This window comes from Crassostrea angulata, chromosome 3, assembly GCF_025612915.1.
Source record: "Crassostrea angulata isolate pt1a10 chromosome 3, ASM2561291v2, whole genome shotgun sequence".
Classification (NCBI taxonomy): Eukaryota; Metazoa; Mollusca; class Bivalvia; order Ostreida; family Ostreidae; genus Magallana; species Magallana angulata.
This window is the reverse complement of record NC_069113.1, coordinates 35152705-35170696: the sequence shown is the minus strand read 5'-3', so window position 1 is coordinate 35170696 and position 17992 is coordinate 35152705. Positions and strand designations below refer to the sequence as shown.

General features: G+C 31.7%; 1 protein-coding gene across 4 annotated transcripts; it reads left to right on the top strand.

Annotated features, from left to right (window-relative positions):
* Positions 1 to 1295: 1295 nt before the first annotated feature.
* On the top strand, positions 1296 to 17980 carry LOC128175943 (myosin-11-like). 4 transcript variants are annotated; one of them, XM_052841865.1, is made up of 25 exons: positions 1296 to 1463; positions 2286 to 2371; positions 2651 to 2898; positions 3117 to 3194; positions 3348 to 3402; positions 3744 to 3842; positions 4349 to 4404; positions 4508 to 4571; positions 4984 to 5093; positions 5306 to 5387; positions 5643 to 5715; positions 5949 to 6012; positions 6501 to 6611; positions 7158 to 7229; positions 8102 to 8287; positions 8960 to 9095; positions 9383 to 9514; positions 10402 to 10540; positions 11784 to 11863; positions 12235 to 12387; positions 12571 to 12673; positions 12950 to 12993; positions 13344 to 13506; positions 14446 to 14473; positions 16799 to 16993. In XM_052841865.1, exons 1-25 carry the CDS (start codon positions 1403 to 1405, stop codon positions 16842 to 16844), a joined length of 2469 nt encoding a protein of 822 aa, XP_052697825.1. In that variant the 5' UTR covers positions 1296 to 1402; the 3' UTR covers positions 16845 to 16993. The 4 variants fall into 4 exon arrangements, with proteins under 4 accessions (XP_052697825.1, XP_052697824.1, XP_052697826.1 ...); XM_052841864.1 differs by lacking the exon at positions 14446 to 14473 and having other exon boundaries at positions 16799 to 17980; XM_052841866.1 differs by lacking the exons at positions 8102 to 8287; positions 14446 to 14473 and adding an exon at positions 7767 to 7778 and having other exon boundaries at positions 16799 to 17977.
* The last annotated feature ends 12 nt before the right edge of the window (positions 17981 to 17992 follow it).

Here is a 17992-nt window from a genome sequence, read left to right as displayed (position 1 = left end):
GCATAATTCGATCAAGCGCGAATCTGGGGAGGGGGTGGAGAAGGGGTTCTGTTCCCATCCTGGAAAATTCAAACTGATTAATTACCATTAAAATAACCAATGGTAGGCCTCGGATCCCCCGGCAGACATAAGTATCGATTTCATTCCGACGTACCACCCCCTGACTCGGAATTTTCTTTTCTGGATCCACGTACTGTTATATTATGTACAATTAAGAAAACTTTGAAATAACGCAGGTTTATATCTTAAATTACAATGTAGTCCAAAGGAAGGATGAAAAGTCAATATAGTCCTAATATAAAAACCAACAATACATTCAACAATATATGATGTTGAAATGACATTGATTAAAAGGTTTTTTAAACTGTAATCCCCCCCTACCCGTTTCAGTATTGGTGATCCAGAAAATCTAAGGTGCGGGTATACACCTTGATTGATAAGCTCTTAAATTTTAAAATTTATGAACATGCAGTGATGTACTAAACTAAATTAAAAATCATAAATAGATAGCTTAGTTCGATCTTGTGATCAATTTTCTGATATCAGAAAATGGACCGTTTTTTCTGATATCAAGAAATCGAATTTCTGATATAATTTTTTTTTTATATCAGAAAATACCTTAAAAATATTTTAAAATACGGCGCCCCATATATAGTTCTGTGCCTGTACATGTATGTGCAATATATACCGTGCATATACAAAAATGCATTTATTGCTTTTGTATCTGTTGACAACTGTTTCAGTTAGTTTTTGGCATGCTTAAGTCAGTTGAATAATGCTTACATTTGTGGTCAACACATGTGACTTGATTCGTGAATAAACATATATAATATTACAGATATATGTTATGTAAAGACTCCCATAACAAATGAAGGCAGATATACTTGTAACAAAGTACTTATAGTGTTAATAGTGAACTTACGAAGTAATAAAAATGAAAGAGTGACTTAGAAAATAACTACATGCTTACATTTGTGGTCAACACATGTGGTCAACACATGTGACTTGATTCGTGAATAAACATATATAATATTACAGATATATGTTATGTAAAGACTCCCATAACAAATGAAGGCAGATATACTTGTAACAAAGTACTTATAGTGTTAATAGTGAACTTACGAAGTAATAAAAATGAAAGAGTGACTTAGAAAATAACTACACTAATAAAATATGTCATTGTACCAAACATGAAAATATTGAATACTTATTCTTGCACTCCACAAGTGCGCACTTGCAAGGAGTGAGAGAGAGTTACTGCCCTTTGAAAGCTCTTTTTGATTGAAAAGCACAAATATTATTGTTGACGACGAGAAAGCTTTCTTGGGTTCATAACAATTTTGAGTTCTTTTAAAGGATAGAAATGTAAGAAATACGCGCAACTTATTTACATTGAAGGGAAATGTCGGCTCAGGTAGAAAATACCGGCGTTAAGCACGCCGTGGAGAGACTTTTGGAGCTTGGTAAGTGTTTGTCTATGCTCTCCATGCGGACAGGCGCAGGCGAGCGCACTTTATATATACTTTATATATAATATAGGCTTACTTTAAACAGTTAAACAATGTTAAATTTATGCAAATTTGAAATATAACAAATATCAGTGCTGTGTGTTTCGCGTATGCATGACGCATAAATTGAAAGGGATGAACATTTCATTTTGGTGCACAATTGACTAACTATATATAGTCTGTCCCAAGATATTTATGTAGCACATTTGGACGATTTATAAGAAAAATACACACACCTGTGAGAGAAATGCAATTGAAATGGTTGAAAGGGATATTTTCCAAATAATTTCATTGACACATTATCATCTTTCACTCGGAAAAATTCACAGGAACGAAAACAGATTCCTTACGGAGATTTATATTGGGGAATGTTTACATCTTTTCTCCATTCGGAATACACTCGGAATACATCGCGCAATTTTCTACGTTATCATCCGGGCTTGCTGCAATATAAAATCTCTGAAGACATCACATTTTTTAGCATTGTATTGAAACCTGATAAGCTAACAGGGGCGTTTCGACTGAGAAATCTTGGAAATTTCTCATACTTTTGAATGAACATCTTTTGAATCCTGAGGTATTTATAAATATCAAGCAATTAAGCCAAATGTGAATCCAGAATATCTTGGGACAGAGTTTTTTTTTTTTTTTTTATAATTTATAATGATTGTTGAAGCACTGCTGCATTGGTTCAGAAACGTATATACTAAGTATATACGTCCCTGACTGGTTTTAACAAAAATTCTTATATTAATGTTAGTGTACCGTTTTCTTCAGCTGACCGAATGAGGCTAATTGATTTTGGTTTTAATGATAAAGACATCAACAACATAGATAGAATCATTGAAGCTATTCATGAACTGGTAAGTATATACATATTCACCAACTATTTGTACATTCTAGGATACAAATCAAGTATTTAACAATGTAAATGATTGATATTCAGACTAACAGGTAGGCTAGACTATTTTTGTTAATGTATAGTAACATACCCTATTTTAAGAAATGGGTGACCTTATATTTTTAGCTCTATCACACTCTAGTTTCTTTAAATTTTCTATACATATATTTGAAACATATATTTTGCAAATACGGAGATTCATTCTCTTTGATTAATCATGAGATTAATGAAATTTAAATAGGATGAAGCTAGGCGGAAAATACATGACAGACTGGAAACGGAGACCATACATGCCAGCATCTTACGTCACAAGCTACAATTCTTGCCAGCCCAGATACGTGAAGAAATCAAAGCAGCAGTCTTGTCGGCAAGACAGTTGAATGCTTCAGCCCAGAATGAAATGCAAGACAAGCTGGATTCTATTCAGCGAAGTATGACAGATCTTGCTGATCACCAACATGAACTGGAAAGAGAGAATGCCAAACTGCAGTAAGTAATTGTATAATGTATATTTAGGCTTTTCGGTTTATTTATACAACAAAGTTTGCAAATTAAAATTATATATTTAGAATAGAAAAGTCAATAAAAGTTATAAAAATGATAATTGATTTTTGTTTTTTTTTTCATCTTAGAAAATATGACTTAATTAGTAAGCAAATTTATCAACAAAGTCCATTAATATTATTTTCTTCCTTGATTTTTTAAAGCCCTGAACGAGAACTTATTCGACAGAAGCATGAGGAGATCATTTCACAACTAAATGAGAGAATGGCTGAAAAGGCCAAGTAAGTTGCAGTGTTAATTGTATTTCATTTTTTTAGTTTTTATGTGTGTGTTTTGAAAATTAATTGGCTCAAAACTTAATTCATCCATTTGACCATTCTGATGATTTTTTTGCTGCATCTTTGTAGTAATACAATTTGAAATGTTAATTACAGTATGCAAATTATCTTGAATGAGACAAGGGACAAAGTCAGACAGACAAATCAAAGTGTAAGTGGATGTTCATTTTATTTGTGCTTACCCTTGTCATAATTGAGGAAAATCTTCTTGAATAGTATTTATACTTCAGTCTCACATCATTTTCATAAACTTTGAAAAAAAGACTTTGAGATATTGAGATTTAAAGATATCATGTAGGTTTAAAAGCATTAAAAAACTCAATGGTTTGGACTTAAAATTTCTTTCACAATATCCATGGTATTTGAGGTATCTATGTTTGAGATAATGAAGTTTAATGACTGCAGTACTTTATAAATTTGTTTTAATGCGTCACTTTCATTTTCACACCAAGATTGTTTATTTAAAAGTAAAATTATTATCGTCATCTACAGATTGTTGACCTAGAGGATGGAATTCTCCAATTAAAGGAAGATCTGATACAGGAGAGGACAGAGGCCAGACAGGAGAAAAAGAAGCTTAAACGAGCAGTGGTAAGAGATCTCGTAAATTTACATGTACGCAGAGAGTTGGTGGAACACATTGGTTCAGTGGTCAAAGGTACTGGACCAGTAACCCAAAAGTCACCAGCTGCTGTGGCCATAGGTATAAGCTATAATTAATCTGGTCTGTCATCCTGGACGAGTTAGTGACTTTCATCTGCTTATATTAGCACCACAGAAATCAGGGATAATTAACAATAGCCCTATTTGCTCTCATGGCTCAGAAATTAATGATTTAATTTAATCATGCTAAAAGAAATTGTGTCTTAATTTATTTTTTTTTCCTGCTATACGTAATTAGAAACAGGTGTCATGATAGAGTCAAGTTTACGTAGTTGAATAAGTAAAAATAGTTGCTAGTGATGATATAATTTACATGACGGTTGTGTGAAAATGTTTTCAAGGGATTAAGATTAATATATGAACAAAGTTTAAAGTGTTTATTTTATTGATGTCCATGTACCATACTCATTTTAATTGTTTATTTTTCATTGTAGACCGACACTTCAGATATGACAAAGGAACAGAAACAGATCAATGTGGATAAGAAAAAGTAGTAATGATTGAACCGTTTTAATAATTAAAACTACGGTAAATGATATACATGTAAATTGAAAATCTCATGTGCATGTAATCTGGATTAAATTTTATTTCAGAGAATTAGATGTAATCCATGAGAGAATGATGGAGAGTGAAGGGAAGCTTGAGGCTCTTAGAAAGGTACTCTAATAATTTGTACTCCACCAGCATTTTAATTAATGAAATTGTTTATGATATATATGATTTCCTCTCTTTTTAGTCTTTATTGAATATCGGTTAAAAATAGTTGAACAGGAGTTGTTCCCCTTGATGGGATAGTATGCTTCAGACTGCACTTTGCATATCTAGCTTTACTAAAATAGGAAATTTCTGGAGAGCATATGTTAAAACATGATATTATCGAAAGTATAGATTTTTAGTTGGATTAATTTACAGTTGCATGTTTATTTAGTGGTTTGCCTTCATTGAAATCATTATATGCATTAATCAACTGTACATTAAATTCAACAATGAACTTAAGTAAATAATTTACATGTATTAGCGCACATATTGCAGCCTGTGGTCATTCTGATTAAATTATATTTCTTTCCAGAGTTTACGAAGGTATGAAACCTCAAAAGCCAAGTTGGAAGGTCAGGAAAGACAGCTCAATGCCCAGTTAGCAAAGCAACTCAAAATGAACGAGGAAATGAGAAGGAAAGGGTAAGTGAAGTCAGGCAAAGAGAACCTTCTAATTTTATACCTGGAGAATCTGTTATATTAAGAACAAGCCTTAGGGCTTCCATAACTTCAATATTTCAGTTATTGTAATGTCAGATTGTTTGAATATTCATACTTGCATCTAGGCCTTATGAAATGTAATATTACTTTAACATGAATTCTGATGGCTGTTTTTCTTGTCATTTATGTTTTAGAACTGCCATTATCAATGAAGACATGAAATTACAGAAGGAATTTGAAGACAATGAAAAACAACTTTTAAAGAAATTGAAAAGAGTAAATTCTTTTAAAATTTTATTGAGTGATGCTAAAAGTGAGATCCTAAAATTAACAACATTTTTGAATTTATGCAAATAAATTATTTTACAGGCCATAGTCAAAATTTTTATGATGTACATGTATAACCTTAGCTATAAGTATTTCTAAACCTAGAGTAAATCATCTTTTTAAGATGTTTATTATATATACTGTATATTAATACTGTATATACCTGGTATGTAATTTTCTATAATTTTGCCTTATTTTTTACAGCTTGAGACTGAAACCTCAAAGGAAAATGCAAAAAATGCAGAGTTAGAAGGAAGAAAACTTGAGCTCCGAATTGGTGAGATTTTTTTTTCAAATAGGCAGAAACAAAGTAATACCTGCCAATGTTTTTGCACTATATATATAATGTCTTAAAAATGAAAACTTTTTTTTTATTTAGATAATTTTTTTAATGCGTTTGCTTTTTTTCATAAATTTAAAGTTTTCAAAAAGTATGTACACTCACATATTACCATATAGTAGCATTGAGAGAAAAAATATGGAAATTCTTTTCCAATTTTTTTTTTGCAGATTTGGAAGAGAAGCAAAGAGTGAGAGAAGATGATGCCATTCGAGTTAGGGAATATGATGATGAGTATGATATGATATCTGATATAATTTATTATAATATTCATTATTTTCCACAAAAAGCAAAGTAGAGTGACTCCAGTATATTAATGCATTTGCATTGACAGTTGTACACATATATTATATATTCATATAAGTATATATTACATGAAGTCTTGTATAGACAATATCCCTTGATACTTTAATGAATTCTAATTGCTAAATATGCAAGCCTGATCTATTCTGTTTGCACCGTAAACTAAGTTCCCTGAATTTTCAAAATAAAAAAATGACAGTCATTTTTTTTTTACCACAATGGCTTCCAAAATGGCTATCTATCAAAACAAGGAACGTATTTTGAAGAAAAGTGGTAGATTTTTTTTAAAAATTGGTAGGCGGGAGACAGAGCTAAAAAGCGGTAGACTTCCGCGAAAATCGGTAGAGTTAACATGTATGGTTAAAAACCAATATGAAATAAAAAATATATATATTAACTGTCTCGAATCATGTTTTTAGGTTACAAGGGGAAAAGAAAGCATTGGCTTTGAAGGCAGAAGAGATGGGGCGAATGCAGTCGGAGAATGTCGAGATGTCTGATCAAATACAGTCGCTAGAGGAGTCCCACAAGTAATGACAACAATAAGACTATTAAACAGTCATACAAATATAAACCTTTTTCCTCTGTATGAAAGTGGCAGACCCAAAATGACAATACTTTACACAGGGTTATTTTTGTCTCAGTTATATTGCAAACAGTTTTGAATTTGCCCAGACATAGTTGTGTTTTTAGAGAGATAATTTTGGCCATTAAAATTAGCCAAGTCTTAAATTTGCCCACTGACCGTGAGGGTGAAAAGGGCAAAAATAAAACGGGGGCAAATATTTCCCTGTGTACAGTATATTATCTAGTTATAAACTAAGTCTTGATTTGGACAAGGAGTTGTGAGTTATAAGCCAATGGTGGTATACACATTTTTAAATCGAATCTCCATGGCCCTTTTTAAGAATGATAGACATTTGACTTTAAGTGCAGAAACCCATATAATTTTTAAGTATCAAATTTTTCTGATAGGAAAAATATCAATTTTAATCGAATTGTGAAAGACTCTTTGAAAGTAGGTCATATTCAGTTCTTTGAATTTTTTTTATATGATTATTATTCTCTTATTTTAGAGCAGTTCTGGCACAACTGAATAAACAGATTGAGGGTTTCAGGGAACAGTTGGCAAAGGAAAGAAAAGATAGGTATGTTATATTCGGGTTTTTATCGCGTGTCACAAAATTTGCAAAAATGGGGAAAATATGTAGCATTTTTCATTTGCGTAAGTCATTTTTTGCGATTTTAAAAGTTTCTTTTAGAAAATAATATAGGAGATAATTTCTATGTTTTCAATACTTTGCGACTTGAAAGAGATTGTGAAAATAGATCGTGAAAATTACCGGATATACGGTATGTTATATATTCACTTGAAATGTGTTAATTAAACTAAATTTGTCAAATCTAAAAATGTAGGTCTAAATTGTTTTTTTTTAGTTTTATTTTCCCTTTAATTTTATTGAAGTACTGTATTTGATATCAAATAGAATAAAATTTAAATTGAACAACTGGTTTTTTTTTCTCCAATGCATATCATACAAATCGTCTGTCATGCTTTAATACTTTTATATACAGTGCCTTTAGAATGCAAGCTGCTTCTTTATTGGCAAAAAATATTATCTAATAACATGTCACTAGATTTTAATTTTATGCTTCATATAGAATACTTGTTTGTTTTTCAATAGTGATGCTAGAATGTAAGTGCTCTGAAGATCTGAATGTACTATGAATTTGTCGGATCTTTTTTATTAAAAGTGTGATGCATACAATCTCTCATTTTCAGAATCTTTTTTTATATTTGTCTCCTTGTAAGCATCTTAAACATTTTCTTCAATACTTTTTCAGTTCATTTAACACAGATTTGTATATTTTCCTTTTCACATCATCCAAAGTTTCTTTTGATCAACAAGATAAAAAGTTGATATAAAAATTAAGGTGTATTTTAAAATTCATATAAGAAGAAATTTTGAATGTGGATCATTATAATATCGTCCTTTATAACTCTACATCGGCTCAATAGTTCTGAGGAAGGCTCAAGAGCGAGTTCAAACATGAGTCGTCCAACTGATTCTGACTCGCAGAGCCTGATTGAGTTCAATCCCCGCCCACCAAGCCAGAGACATAACTTGTTCAAGAAGAAGGCACCCATGTCTGCAAGCTCTACAGCATCGTCGTCCGAAATCTCGGACTCGCCCGAGCCTGAGGGGTACAGGAGTGGTCCATTGCTGTGGCTTTTTCATTAACTAGATTCCTTGGTGGAATCGTCATAATAGCCATTATAACTCATATCTAGAATGGGATTCATAATGAAAATTAAAATTTAAAAACTTACCAACTTATTTGATGATTTTAATTCTTAATGTGTGGATGACAATGCAAAAAAAAAGAATGCATGCATGTACGTTTCATATATGGATATTTTGACAGTATTCATTGTGTATTTGTATAATTATGTGTTTGTGTAAATTTTTTTATAATACTTATATATATGAAATGCTTATTAACTTTGCAGTACTATAAAGACTAATTAATTAAGCTTATTTGATATGCTTTTTTCAAGATATTTTTTAGCTCTGAGAAATGCAATAGCAACAGACTTTTTAATGCATTGGTGATTGCTTTTAACGCTTTCTAATTTTACTATACGTACTACATTGAATCATCTAGGTTAAAGGTAATTTCAGACAATTGATTGTTTGGTATTATAAACAATTATTTTTCAGATAAACCTTTGATAAGCAGCTAGAAACATTTTTTATTAGAAATTTTTACCATATGATAAAAAAGATCTTAGTTTTAAACTGGTGGAAAAGTTAAATCTGGTGCTGTGGCCTTAAATCAATTTTAATTATAATTTGTCTATTTGGAAAATTTTCAGAATGGAAGTTCAGGAGAGAAAAAATTCTGTGCAGAAAGATGTTGAAGATTATAAACTGGAGACTCAAAGATTTTTGAATGAAATGAATCAGAAAATCAGAGAAGGAAAAGCAGCACATATGGAACTGACAAATGAGGTTTGATTATTTGTGAAAAGTGTAACTTTGAAAATGTAATTTAAGTGAATATTTAGTGACTATTGTTTACATGAGAATCATACACATATCATTTAATTGATATTTTTCATGATAGCGTGAATAATGGGAAATATGCATGATAGGAATGGGGGGGGGGGGGGGGGGGAGAACTAGAGGAACTTAGGATGAAGAAGATACAAATAAACAAGTGAACAGTTTTCTGAATCTTTTGAACAAGGAAGTAACTGTTTTTGATTAATGAGGTACTATTCTATTTTTTTGATTAGGGAACCAAGTTACAGAAGGAGCTTAAAGAGGAAGAGGAAGTGATCAAAAACCTGGACACGAATCTGAAGAAAGCTCAGTCTCGGTACACCATGATGTATGAGAGCATGCAGGGAAAAGTGGACAAAACAGAGGTATACAGATATTAAGGTGGCCCTGGACATTGCAGTGTAATTTACATGTACCTCCCAACAAAGTAGAGTTTGTTGAAATTTACATGTACAGTCCCTGAAATGTTCTATTTTCCCATTTTTCTGTGCCTTCACCATGTACTCACCATGCGCTAACAGTGCGCTCATAGTGTGTTCACTTTGCGTTTTCTGCTCCGCTCCATTTGCACTCACCATTCACAATTGCAATTGCATTGCAATTTTCAAGCACTCACTGTGTGTTCACAAAGTGTTCACCTTGTACTCACCGTTCATTCAGTGTTTACTTATTGTTCAGTCGGATGATATAATATATAGGATGATCACAGTAAATACATGTAGTTTATTTGTTATTTTTCCTGATTACCGATGAAATACATTGTAAGAATAACTCCCAAGGCTCTCCGAATAAATCGTTCATCTTGCGTTCACATATGGTTCACCGTGCGTTCACCATTCACTTTGCGCTCGAGTTTGCTCTCCGTTTGCGCTCTGTGTTCACTCATCATTCATGGTTCATAAGCGCTCACCAAATTCTGTTTAGTGTATACTCACTGTTCGCTCAACGTTTGCTCAGCATGCGCTCGCTGTTCAAATGGAAAAATAGAGCATTTCAGGGACTGTAATTGAAAATAATGCAGTATTAAAACAGTAATATAAAAGAATACAAATGACTATTCCTATGCCAATATGCACTCAAGTTTTTTAAGTAAATCTAAGTGGTATGATTAGTATGTCTTGCTCTAACCAGCCTTCTAATTGCAGACCATGCTCTTTTGAAATAAACTAACCTTTTCAAAGATAAAATCCCTGATTAAGAAAGAATCCATAGCTGCAATTAACCTTGAAGTTCTTTTATTACTGTCTTTTAGAAAGAAATCAACACCTTTGAAACACAGATAGAGGAGAAGAAGAAGTTGATAGAGGAGAGAACACCCATCTTTGAGGAACTGGAGAAAGTGTTTGAAGAGAGAACTAATGCTTATAATGCAATGAAAAAGAACATAGCTAGTATGTGGTACTGTGGTCATTCAAAAGGCAGTTATTCACTGTCCCAGATTATTTTTTTTTCTATCACCAGGAGAACTTTTTACAAGCACAGCAACTGATGGTTTAGATAATCTTTGACAATATAGATAATCTTAATCCAGTGTAAAATTAAAGGGGCATAACTCTTGATATCAACCAGTTATATACAGACTATTCATGAAATTGAAAATATTTGCAAAAGAACTAGAAGCTAACCCTAATTTCCTATTTTATGACACTTAACTTTTGAGAAAGAATTATAGAAATCATTATATATGTAGATTTTATCTCAGAGCCCCCTCCCCCATCATAGTCTGTTGCTGAGTTTATGAAGTTCTTCTGTTGACTCAGAGGGTTTTATGCAGAGTGATCTACCCTTAATCAACACACTTCCAAAGTTGTGGTGTATATATAAATGTAATATCTTTTATATGCATTTATATATCATGACAGTTTTGGAATAGACTAGCTAGTGTAAATGCTAGATTCAAAAGAGCATAGAAAAATGCTTTTAACGATTAATTTTTGTAACTTATTTTAATGGAAGTTGATTAATACTAGATGCTTAAACCAATCATTTGTTTTATCCAGATTGATCATGCAGAGAAATATTTAATACGTACAGCACAGAATGTTGTAATATTTTTAGATCATTTGTTGCAGTAGTTGATTTAACCCTTAATCCAACAGTGAAATGCAAACAGGAATATACACTTTAGTTTAACAACACTATAGATAATTGAAATAACCTTAGCAGAATCAGAGTAGATTCCCTGTGTGTTTACCCAGATTTTGACACTGTGTGTGTGTGTGTTTGCTTGACCAGTTTGTTGCCATCAATGTTTGTGTGGGTTGGCCTAAAACGTTAAAACACCTTAGAGTAATTAACTACCAACTCTCTGAGTCGGTCGAGATCAACAGTGTTCAGTACTGTACAAGGCTGAGAACACTGTGTGGAAGAATGTCCATAGTACACGTATCAGATATGTTGTCACATGCATGTCAGCTGCCACAAGACTAAGTAGTATTAATTTCAAAGCTAGAGCTGGCAAAACAGTAACAAACCCACTCTTTGACGGGGGGTTTACTATCAGTGGTGATGGGCGTGTGTGAAGGTTGATTATTTCAGGGCCCCTTAGACAAAGAGGTATCAGGTGCTTTGAAAGATTTGTCCTTTGCGTTTTGTCTTGAATTTAAAATTTCTTGCCATGAATTGTCTTTTTAGTGATGAGGCAAAAGAAGTCCCAACTTGACGAGAACATCAGGAAAACTAGAGAAGAGAAACAAAAAATGGAAATTCCAAAGGTAAAATATCTTATTACATGGTGACTTGCATAAAAGTACTTGCATTACTTAGATCCAACAAAAAGAAGCATTTAAGGCAGTTTCATCAACTGTTTTAAATTCTTTACCAACAAATGGGGATTGCAAGAGCATTTACTATGCAGGAAAAAGGCTCGAGATTCCAAATTTTCACTTGTATATAACCTGCATACAAGTATTTTACGAGAAATCATAAAGCATATACATTATGTACCTCCACCCTCTGAGAGAAATAGAAAAAAAAGACTGACATTATTTACCTTCCCTCTTAAGAGAACATGAAATATATAGAATGTCTCTTTGAATTCTCCTTATGACATTTATTTCATTTGGGTATATATATAAATTGTCAGAAACAACTGAAGGAAGATCTTAAACGCAAGAGGGAAGAGACAATGTATCAACTGAAGAGACAAGGGGATGATCGCCAGAAACTGGAGCAGGAAATCTTCACAGCTGGATGTAAACTGAGGACCATCATGGAAGAGAATCAGAAACTGGAAGATGTATGTAAATCAGCGATGTGAAAAAGGGGGAGATAACCTTGTACTACCCTGCAGTTTATGGACTACCGATAAGAACCTTGATATCGGGTGGGGGGAGGAAATTCAAACAAACAAAACTATGATTTACTACTTCATTCTATGATACATGCATGATTACCGGTAGACTGATTTGGTATAATTAAGGGTTGTCAAAAGCTGGCAGAAGAAATACTGGATTTGAGAAAACAGATGGAAGAGGATGCTGGGTTAAAACAAAAACTGGATGAAGAGTTGGAGGCAGTCAAAGGTAAGTTTGTTTTCTCCAAATGTAACAAGTACACATGTTTGTTCAACAAACAAATGTTTGTATGCTTGTTTGTTTGTTTAAAATACAAGTATTGAAAACCTTATGCTTTTTCAGTCATTATCTTAATTGTGAAAACTGTTGGCCTTTTAAATATTGCTTAACATCAGGGTACATTTTTTTCTTTAAAAATTTCTGGTTGGAATGAACTTGGACATAAATGATGTACATGTATCCTTCTATTTTTAATTTCTAAATTTCTTGTATTTTTTTTTTTAGTTGGTCTTGTCAAAAGCTGGCAGACTGATCAGGAGCTTAATGAAGTATGTTCAATAATTTATACTAGTATGATGCATGCAGATATGATAATCTACAAAATACATCTATGTTAAAAAGAATTTTTTTTTTAAATACATGTAATTGTCATAAATAAGTTAATATTTAAAAAATAATGAAATCTTCTATACTTTAAAGGACCATGCAATTTCATTGTAAATAATTTAAATGAAATGTAAATCTTTATTTGCGCAAAATCTTGGGCTTATGAAGTCATGGTGAAGAAGTTGTGAGATAACCAGCTGAAAAAAATTACCCGTACTATACATGTATATCGGTACTTTCATCAGCTTACATATTGTTTATTATCGATTACCATTTCTTTCCCATTTTACAGCTCTTCACAGCCAAAGACCAGATTGTAGTGGAGGGATTTTCGGAACTTCTCCACCAGACGGAGGAGAGGGAGGTCCGAATTAACAAAATCACCAAGCGTCTGAACGAGGAACTGATGTACCTGTCCAAGTTCCTGGAGAACCTTGCCACCAGGCGGCCCCAGCGTAAGTCTCTCCACCCCCTCCCCCCAACACAGGCATCAACCATGCTATTACAGAAGATGGTTTTCTCCCTCAACCCTTAATAACTGATTTTAATTTTTATATCTTAATGATTCATTTGTATCTTGGTTCAGTAGATCTTTCTTTTTTTGAAATCCCTGATTCACATTTAATACATGTACTTTTTTTTTTTAATTTAAACCTTTTTTTTTGATACATACCCTGGTAATTGTGCAATTTTTAATACATGTACAATTTTGTTAACTCTAATCTTTTCCATAACAAAAGTTAACAATGACTTATATAATTTCTCAACACACATTGCTACCTTTTTTTCTTGGAATTATAATTAGAGGGAGTACCCGGTATATTGTAGCCACATTGTTGACATACTAGTAAAACAGATTATTAATTTCATCTTAATCCTTATCTTAAAGCTTACTTGTGATAATGTGTGAACCTGTGAATTTTATTTTAATTCATTAGGAATGTTCAAGCAAACTTGTGAGCACACATACAGTATTTTGCTATTAATTTTAAAGTTTTTGTTTGAATTCAGTATATCTTTAAAGTGTGGGACTCGATCCAAATATCTATATCAGATTTTGCCAGTCTATGCAATATAACAGATATAGTATATTTTGCATGGTGATGTATACAATTTCATGGTTATATTTTAGCCTGGTTTTGATATCAATTTTTTTCTTTCTATCTTCTGTCAGGTGAATAGTTGAACCAATTAACAAAAAAGGTGTAAATTTTAAGTTTACTAGAAACATAAAAATGTAGCCGAGTTAAGATAGCTGTATTTTAATTTTGATTTCAGAAGAATTGTTAACAATGATTTAACTTGTTTGCTGTGTGTGGCTAATATACATTTTAAATGTTTTAATTAGTTTAACCCTTTGATTACAAATATTTGTGTCTTAATCATTATGTTAGGTGGTAAAAAAGTTGCAAAGAAAGACAGGTAATGTATGCACCCAATTTCCTCTTGAAAGGCATGTTGTTGTGTTGTGCATGTAAAGTGATGTTGCAAAGCGCATGGACCAAAGAGAATTTTTTTAAAGTTTTGATCCTTTCAAGAGGGAAATGAGATGCCAGGAATAGATAGATTCCACCCTTTGCATGCCTTTGCCATTTGTAATGAGAAGTTTTCTTTCAGTGTTGTTTGGGTATATTTATATCATGTATATATATAAGCTCACCTGAACTATGTTATAGGTTAGAGCTCTGAGGAAGATTTTATTTCATGTCTGTCGTCTTTCTGTTTGCTAATTTATGATAAATAAGATAGCCCAAAATAATTTACAAAAAATTAAAAAGGATACATCTCAAGCACACATGCATATCTATGTGCATGTAATATACATATAAGAGTCTGTCATAAATTCAAAGTTATATAGGTCCACTGAGAATTTAAAGGGGCATAGTCACGATTTTCGTCAAATTCTATTTTTCTATTTTTATTTTTTACAATACTTTAGAAATGCATTTCTAATAATCAAATGAAATTTTAGAGTCAGTCTTTAAGTTTTAAGCAAGATACAGAGCTCACGAATCTGTGTCATGTAAACAAGGCTCATGCCCTGTTTTTGTTTACATATGTTCAATTAACCAATTAAAAACCTTTTTCAAGCTGATTTTTCTATCTTCTTATTCATTTTAAGCATGGATAAACAGTTCCTAACGTTAAACACATTCATTTTAGGTCTAATTAAAATTTTCACTTCAACATTCAAAATGTGAACAAAAGCTTTGTTTACATGTCAAAGAATTGTAAGCTCTATAACTCGCTTACATATAACTCAACAAATGACACTCAAATTTTGTTTGCCTATTAAGAATGCCTCACTGAAGCATTGTAATTATTCCAATCGGTATAATAATTTTTGACCAAAATCCTGACCATGCCCCTTTAAGCAAAACTTATATCCAAATATTGATTTGATACATAATAAAATATATAAAATTCCTCTTATTTTTCAATTTGTATGAAATGTGTTATGAGATGCACTTTTTGATATCAAATTTGTAAAACCACCTATTAGAAAAAACTAAAATGTCTAGAAATGACAACATATTTTGAGTGTTGCATGAATTCAGTTTTTAAAAACTTTATACATTACATGTTGTATATACTTTTGTATTTTTAAATTCTGTTGATGCATGCTGCATCTTCGTTCAGTTATTTGATGGAGTTGTACAATATGTGTATTCATGCAGGCAAATTTATATTTTCAAGTGCATGTTTTTAAAAGTTATGAATGCTTTAAATTCAGGTATCCATCAATTATGTATTAAATTCTAGCCAATGTTTTTGAAGCATTGTGTTTAAAATTTATTTACCATGTCAAAAAAAAATGGAACTTTAATATTTAGCATTGGTATAAAGATTGCTAAATGAAATTACATATTATGAGTATTATTACCATATACAAAATACCGGTAGATGGTAATTGAAAATGATTACACTTAGCATTTAGTGAGAGGTACCAAATATAAAGCGGAGAGAAATTATTTAGAGATAAATCACGAACTGCACCTAACCATAAACAAGAGAGCTTATGTAGTTCATGTTTGACACCCATGCACAATTAATGGCCAGAATGTAGTTGCTTTATTACAGAAAAATGGAAGTTTTTAACAAAAGACGATATATATATATATATATATATATATATATATATACCGGTATATATATATATATATATATATATATATATATATATATATATATATATATATATATATATATATATATGTATATCTGTATTGAAATGCAGAATAAGTCTTGTAATATTTCAGTAATGCCCCATGCATTTTTTTTTAACCTGAGAATTTAATTTAATACCATTATTTACACACAAAATGTAATTTGAGAATTTTTTAGCACAGAAAATTGCAAAAATATATTTTTCCCCAACATGTTTGTAATTGTTTACCAGATTTTTGTGATTTCTAGACAGCTGCAGAAACCAAAATGCCCTAGATAAAGATGTTTGTATGCATGGAAATAGAATTTGAAAATATTTATATAAATACATGTATCGGTATTTATAACATTTTAAAGCTTATAATATCTATTTCTGAAGGAAATCAATAGGTTGTAGCATAATTTTTTCTGGATGTGGAAATTTATTCATACACTCATATGTTACCCAGTACATTGTATATACAATTTAATACAAATATGATATGCTTAAAGTTTCAAGTTTTATCATAGATTATTTCTATACCATATATTATTTTTTATACATGTAACAACATTGATTCGATTTATGCACGTTTACAGACACACCACCACCAAGTCGAAAATCAGGAAGCCGCGCCTCCAGTAGGCGGACCGAGGATGGGCGTGCCAGTAGAATTAGCCAATCAGCTCTTCACAGTAAACTACAGGATGTAGACACTACCAGCGCTCCTCCTAGTCGTATAAGTACAAGACCTCCGACTCGCGCCGATTCCAAAATGGCCAAGACTGTAACGATTGTTGATGAACCAGAAGTGAAAGAATCTTAACATATAAGGAGATATCACAGATTAATTACTATTGTTAATTATGTATTGTTAAAGTGAGAATAATATCTATTCTTCAATTGAGACAGATACTGTAATATTACATGCTGCCCAGAGGATTTAAATTTCTGCTCAACTATTCATGTATTTCTGGAGTAATTTGACAATTTTCTCTATAAACCATGCAGCTTAAAACATATTCCAGCCCAAGACTCTTTGTTCTTATAGTTAAACCATTCTTAACTGCTCAATCAGCAGCTTAATTCGCATGGAAGAGAGTAATATCTTGTTTAGATATTAGATGTACAGGGATAAGATTAAGCATAGAGCACAAATAAAACAATTTTTTCATTTGCAAAGGAAGTAAATTATAAATAATTTCTCATCAAGAATAAATCTAAGCTTAGATATCCCTTTACAAAATGAGAATATGATAACATGTTGTTTTCAGTGTATATTTTACTTGTTTGATATTTTTTGTTTGTAATATAAACATTTGATGCATAATATTTTGCTTTATTTATTTCAAGTTACTTTAATTAAGGGAGCAAACTCAAGCAGTTGAACTTACCACAAATTGGCATCAATTTTCGTATCTTTAATGCTTTTATTTAAATAATCCAGGCAGAAAATTTTAATTATCACCAAAAGATGTTATATCTGCACACTGTATCAGTGGTTATTTATGTGTGGGGGAAATTTACACCCGTTACGCAGTAAGCTTAAATCCATGTATTAAAAATACATGTACTCCTGCACATATGGTAAAAATTTAAAACTTTAGTGTGGTAAATTGCACATCTGCATTTTTTATACCCACATGTGTTGTTTGACTATAGAAAATGCATACAGTACTTAACAACCAGCATAAATAACCACTTTTATAGTACCCACTTTTGCTATGCAACATAAATGTTAAAGTAGTTTGCTGTCATTTTAAAGAATCAACACCAATGAGGCAAAAAAATAT

Coding starts and splice junctions, on each gene's coding strand:
- LOC128175943 (XM_052841864.1), top strand. CDS start 1,403: ATGTCGGCTCAGGTAGAAAATACCGGCGTTAAGCACGCCGTGGAGAGA. Junction 1,464..2,285: donor GGAGAGACTTTTGGAGCTTG/GTAAGTGTTTGT, acceptor CGTTTTCTTCAG/CTGACCGAATGAGGCTAATT. Junction 2,372..2,650: donor TTGAAGCTATTCATGAACTG/GTAAGTATATAC, acceptor AAATTTAAATAG/GATGAAGCTAGGCGGAAAAT.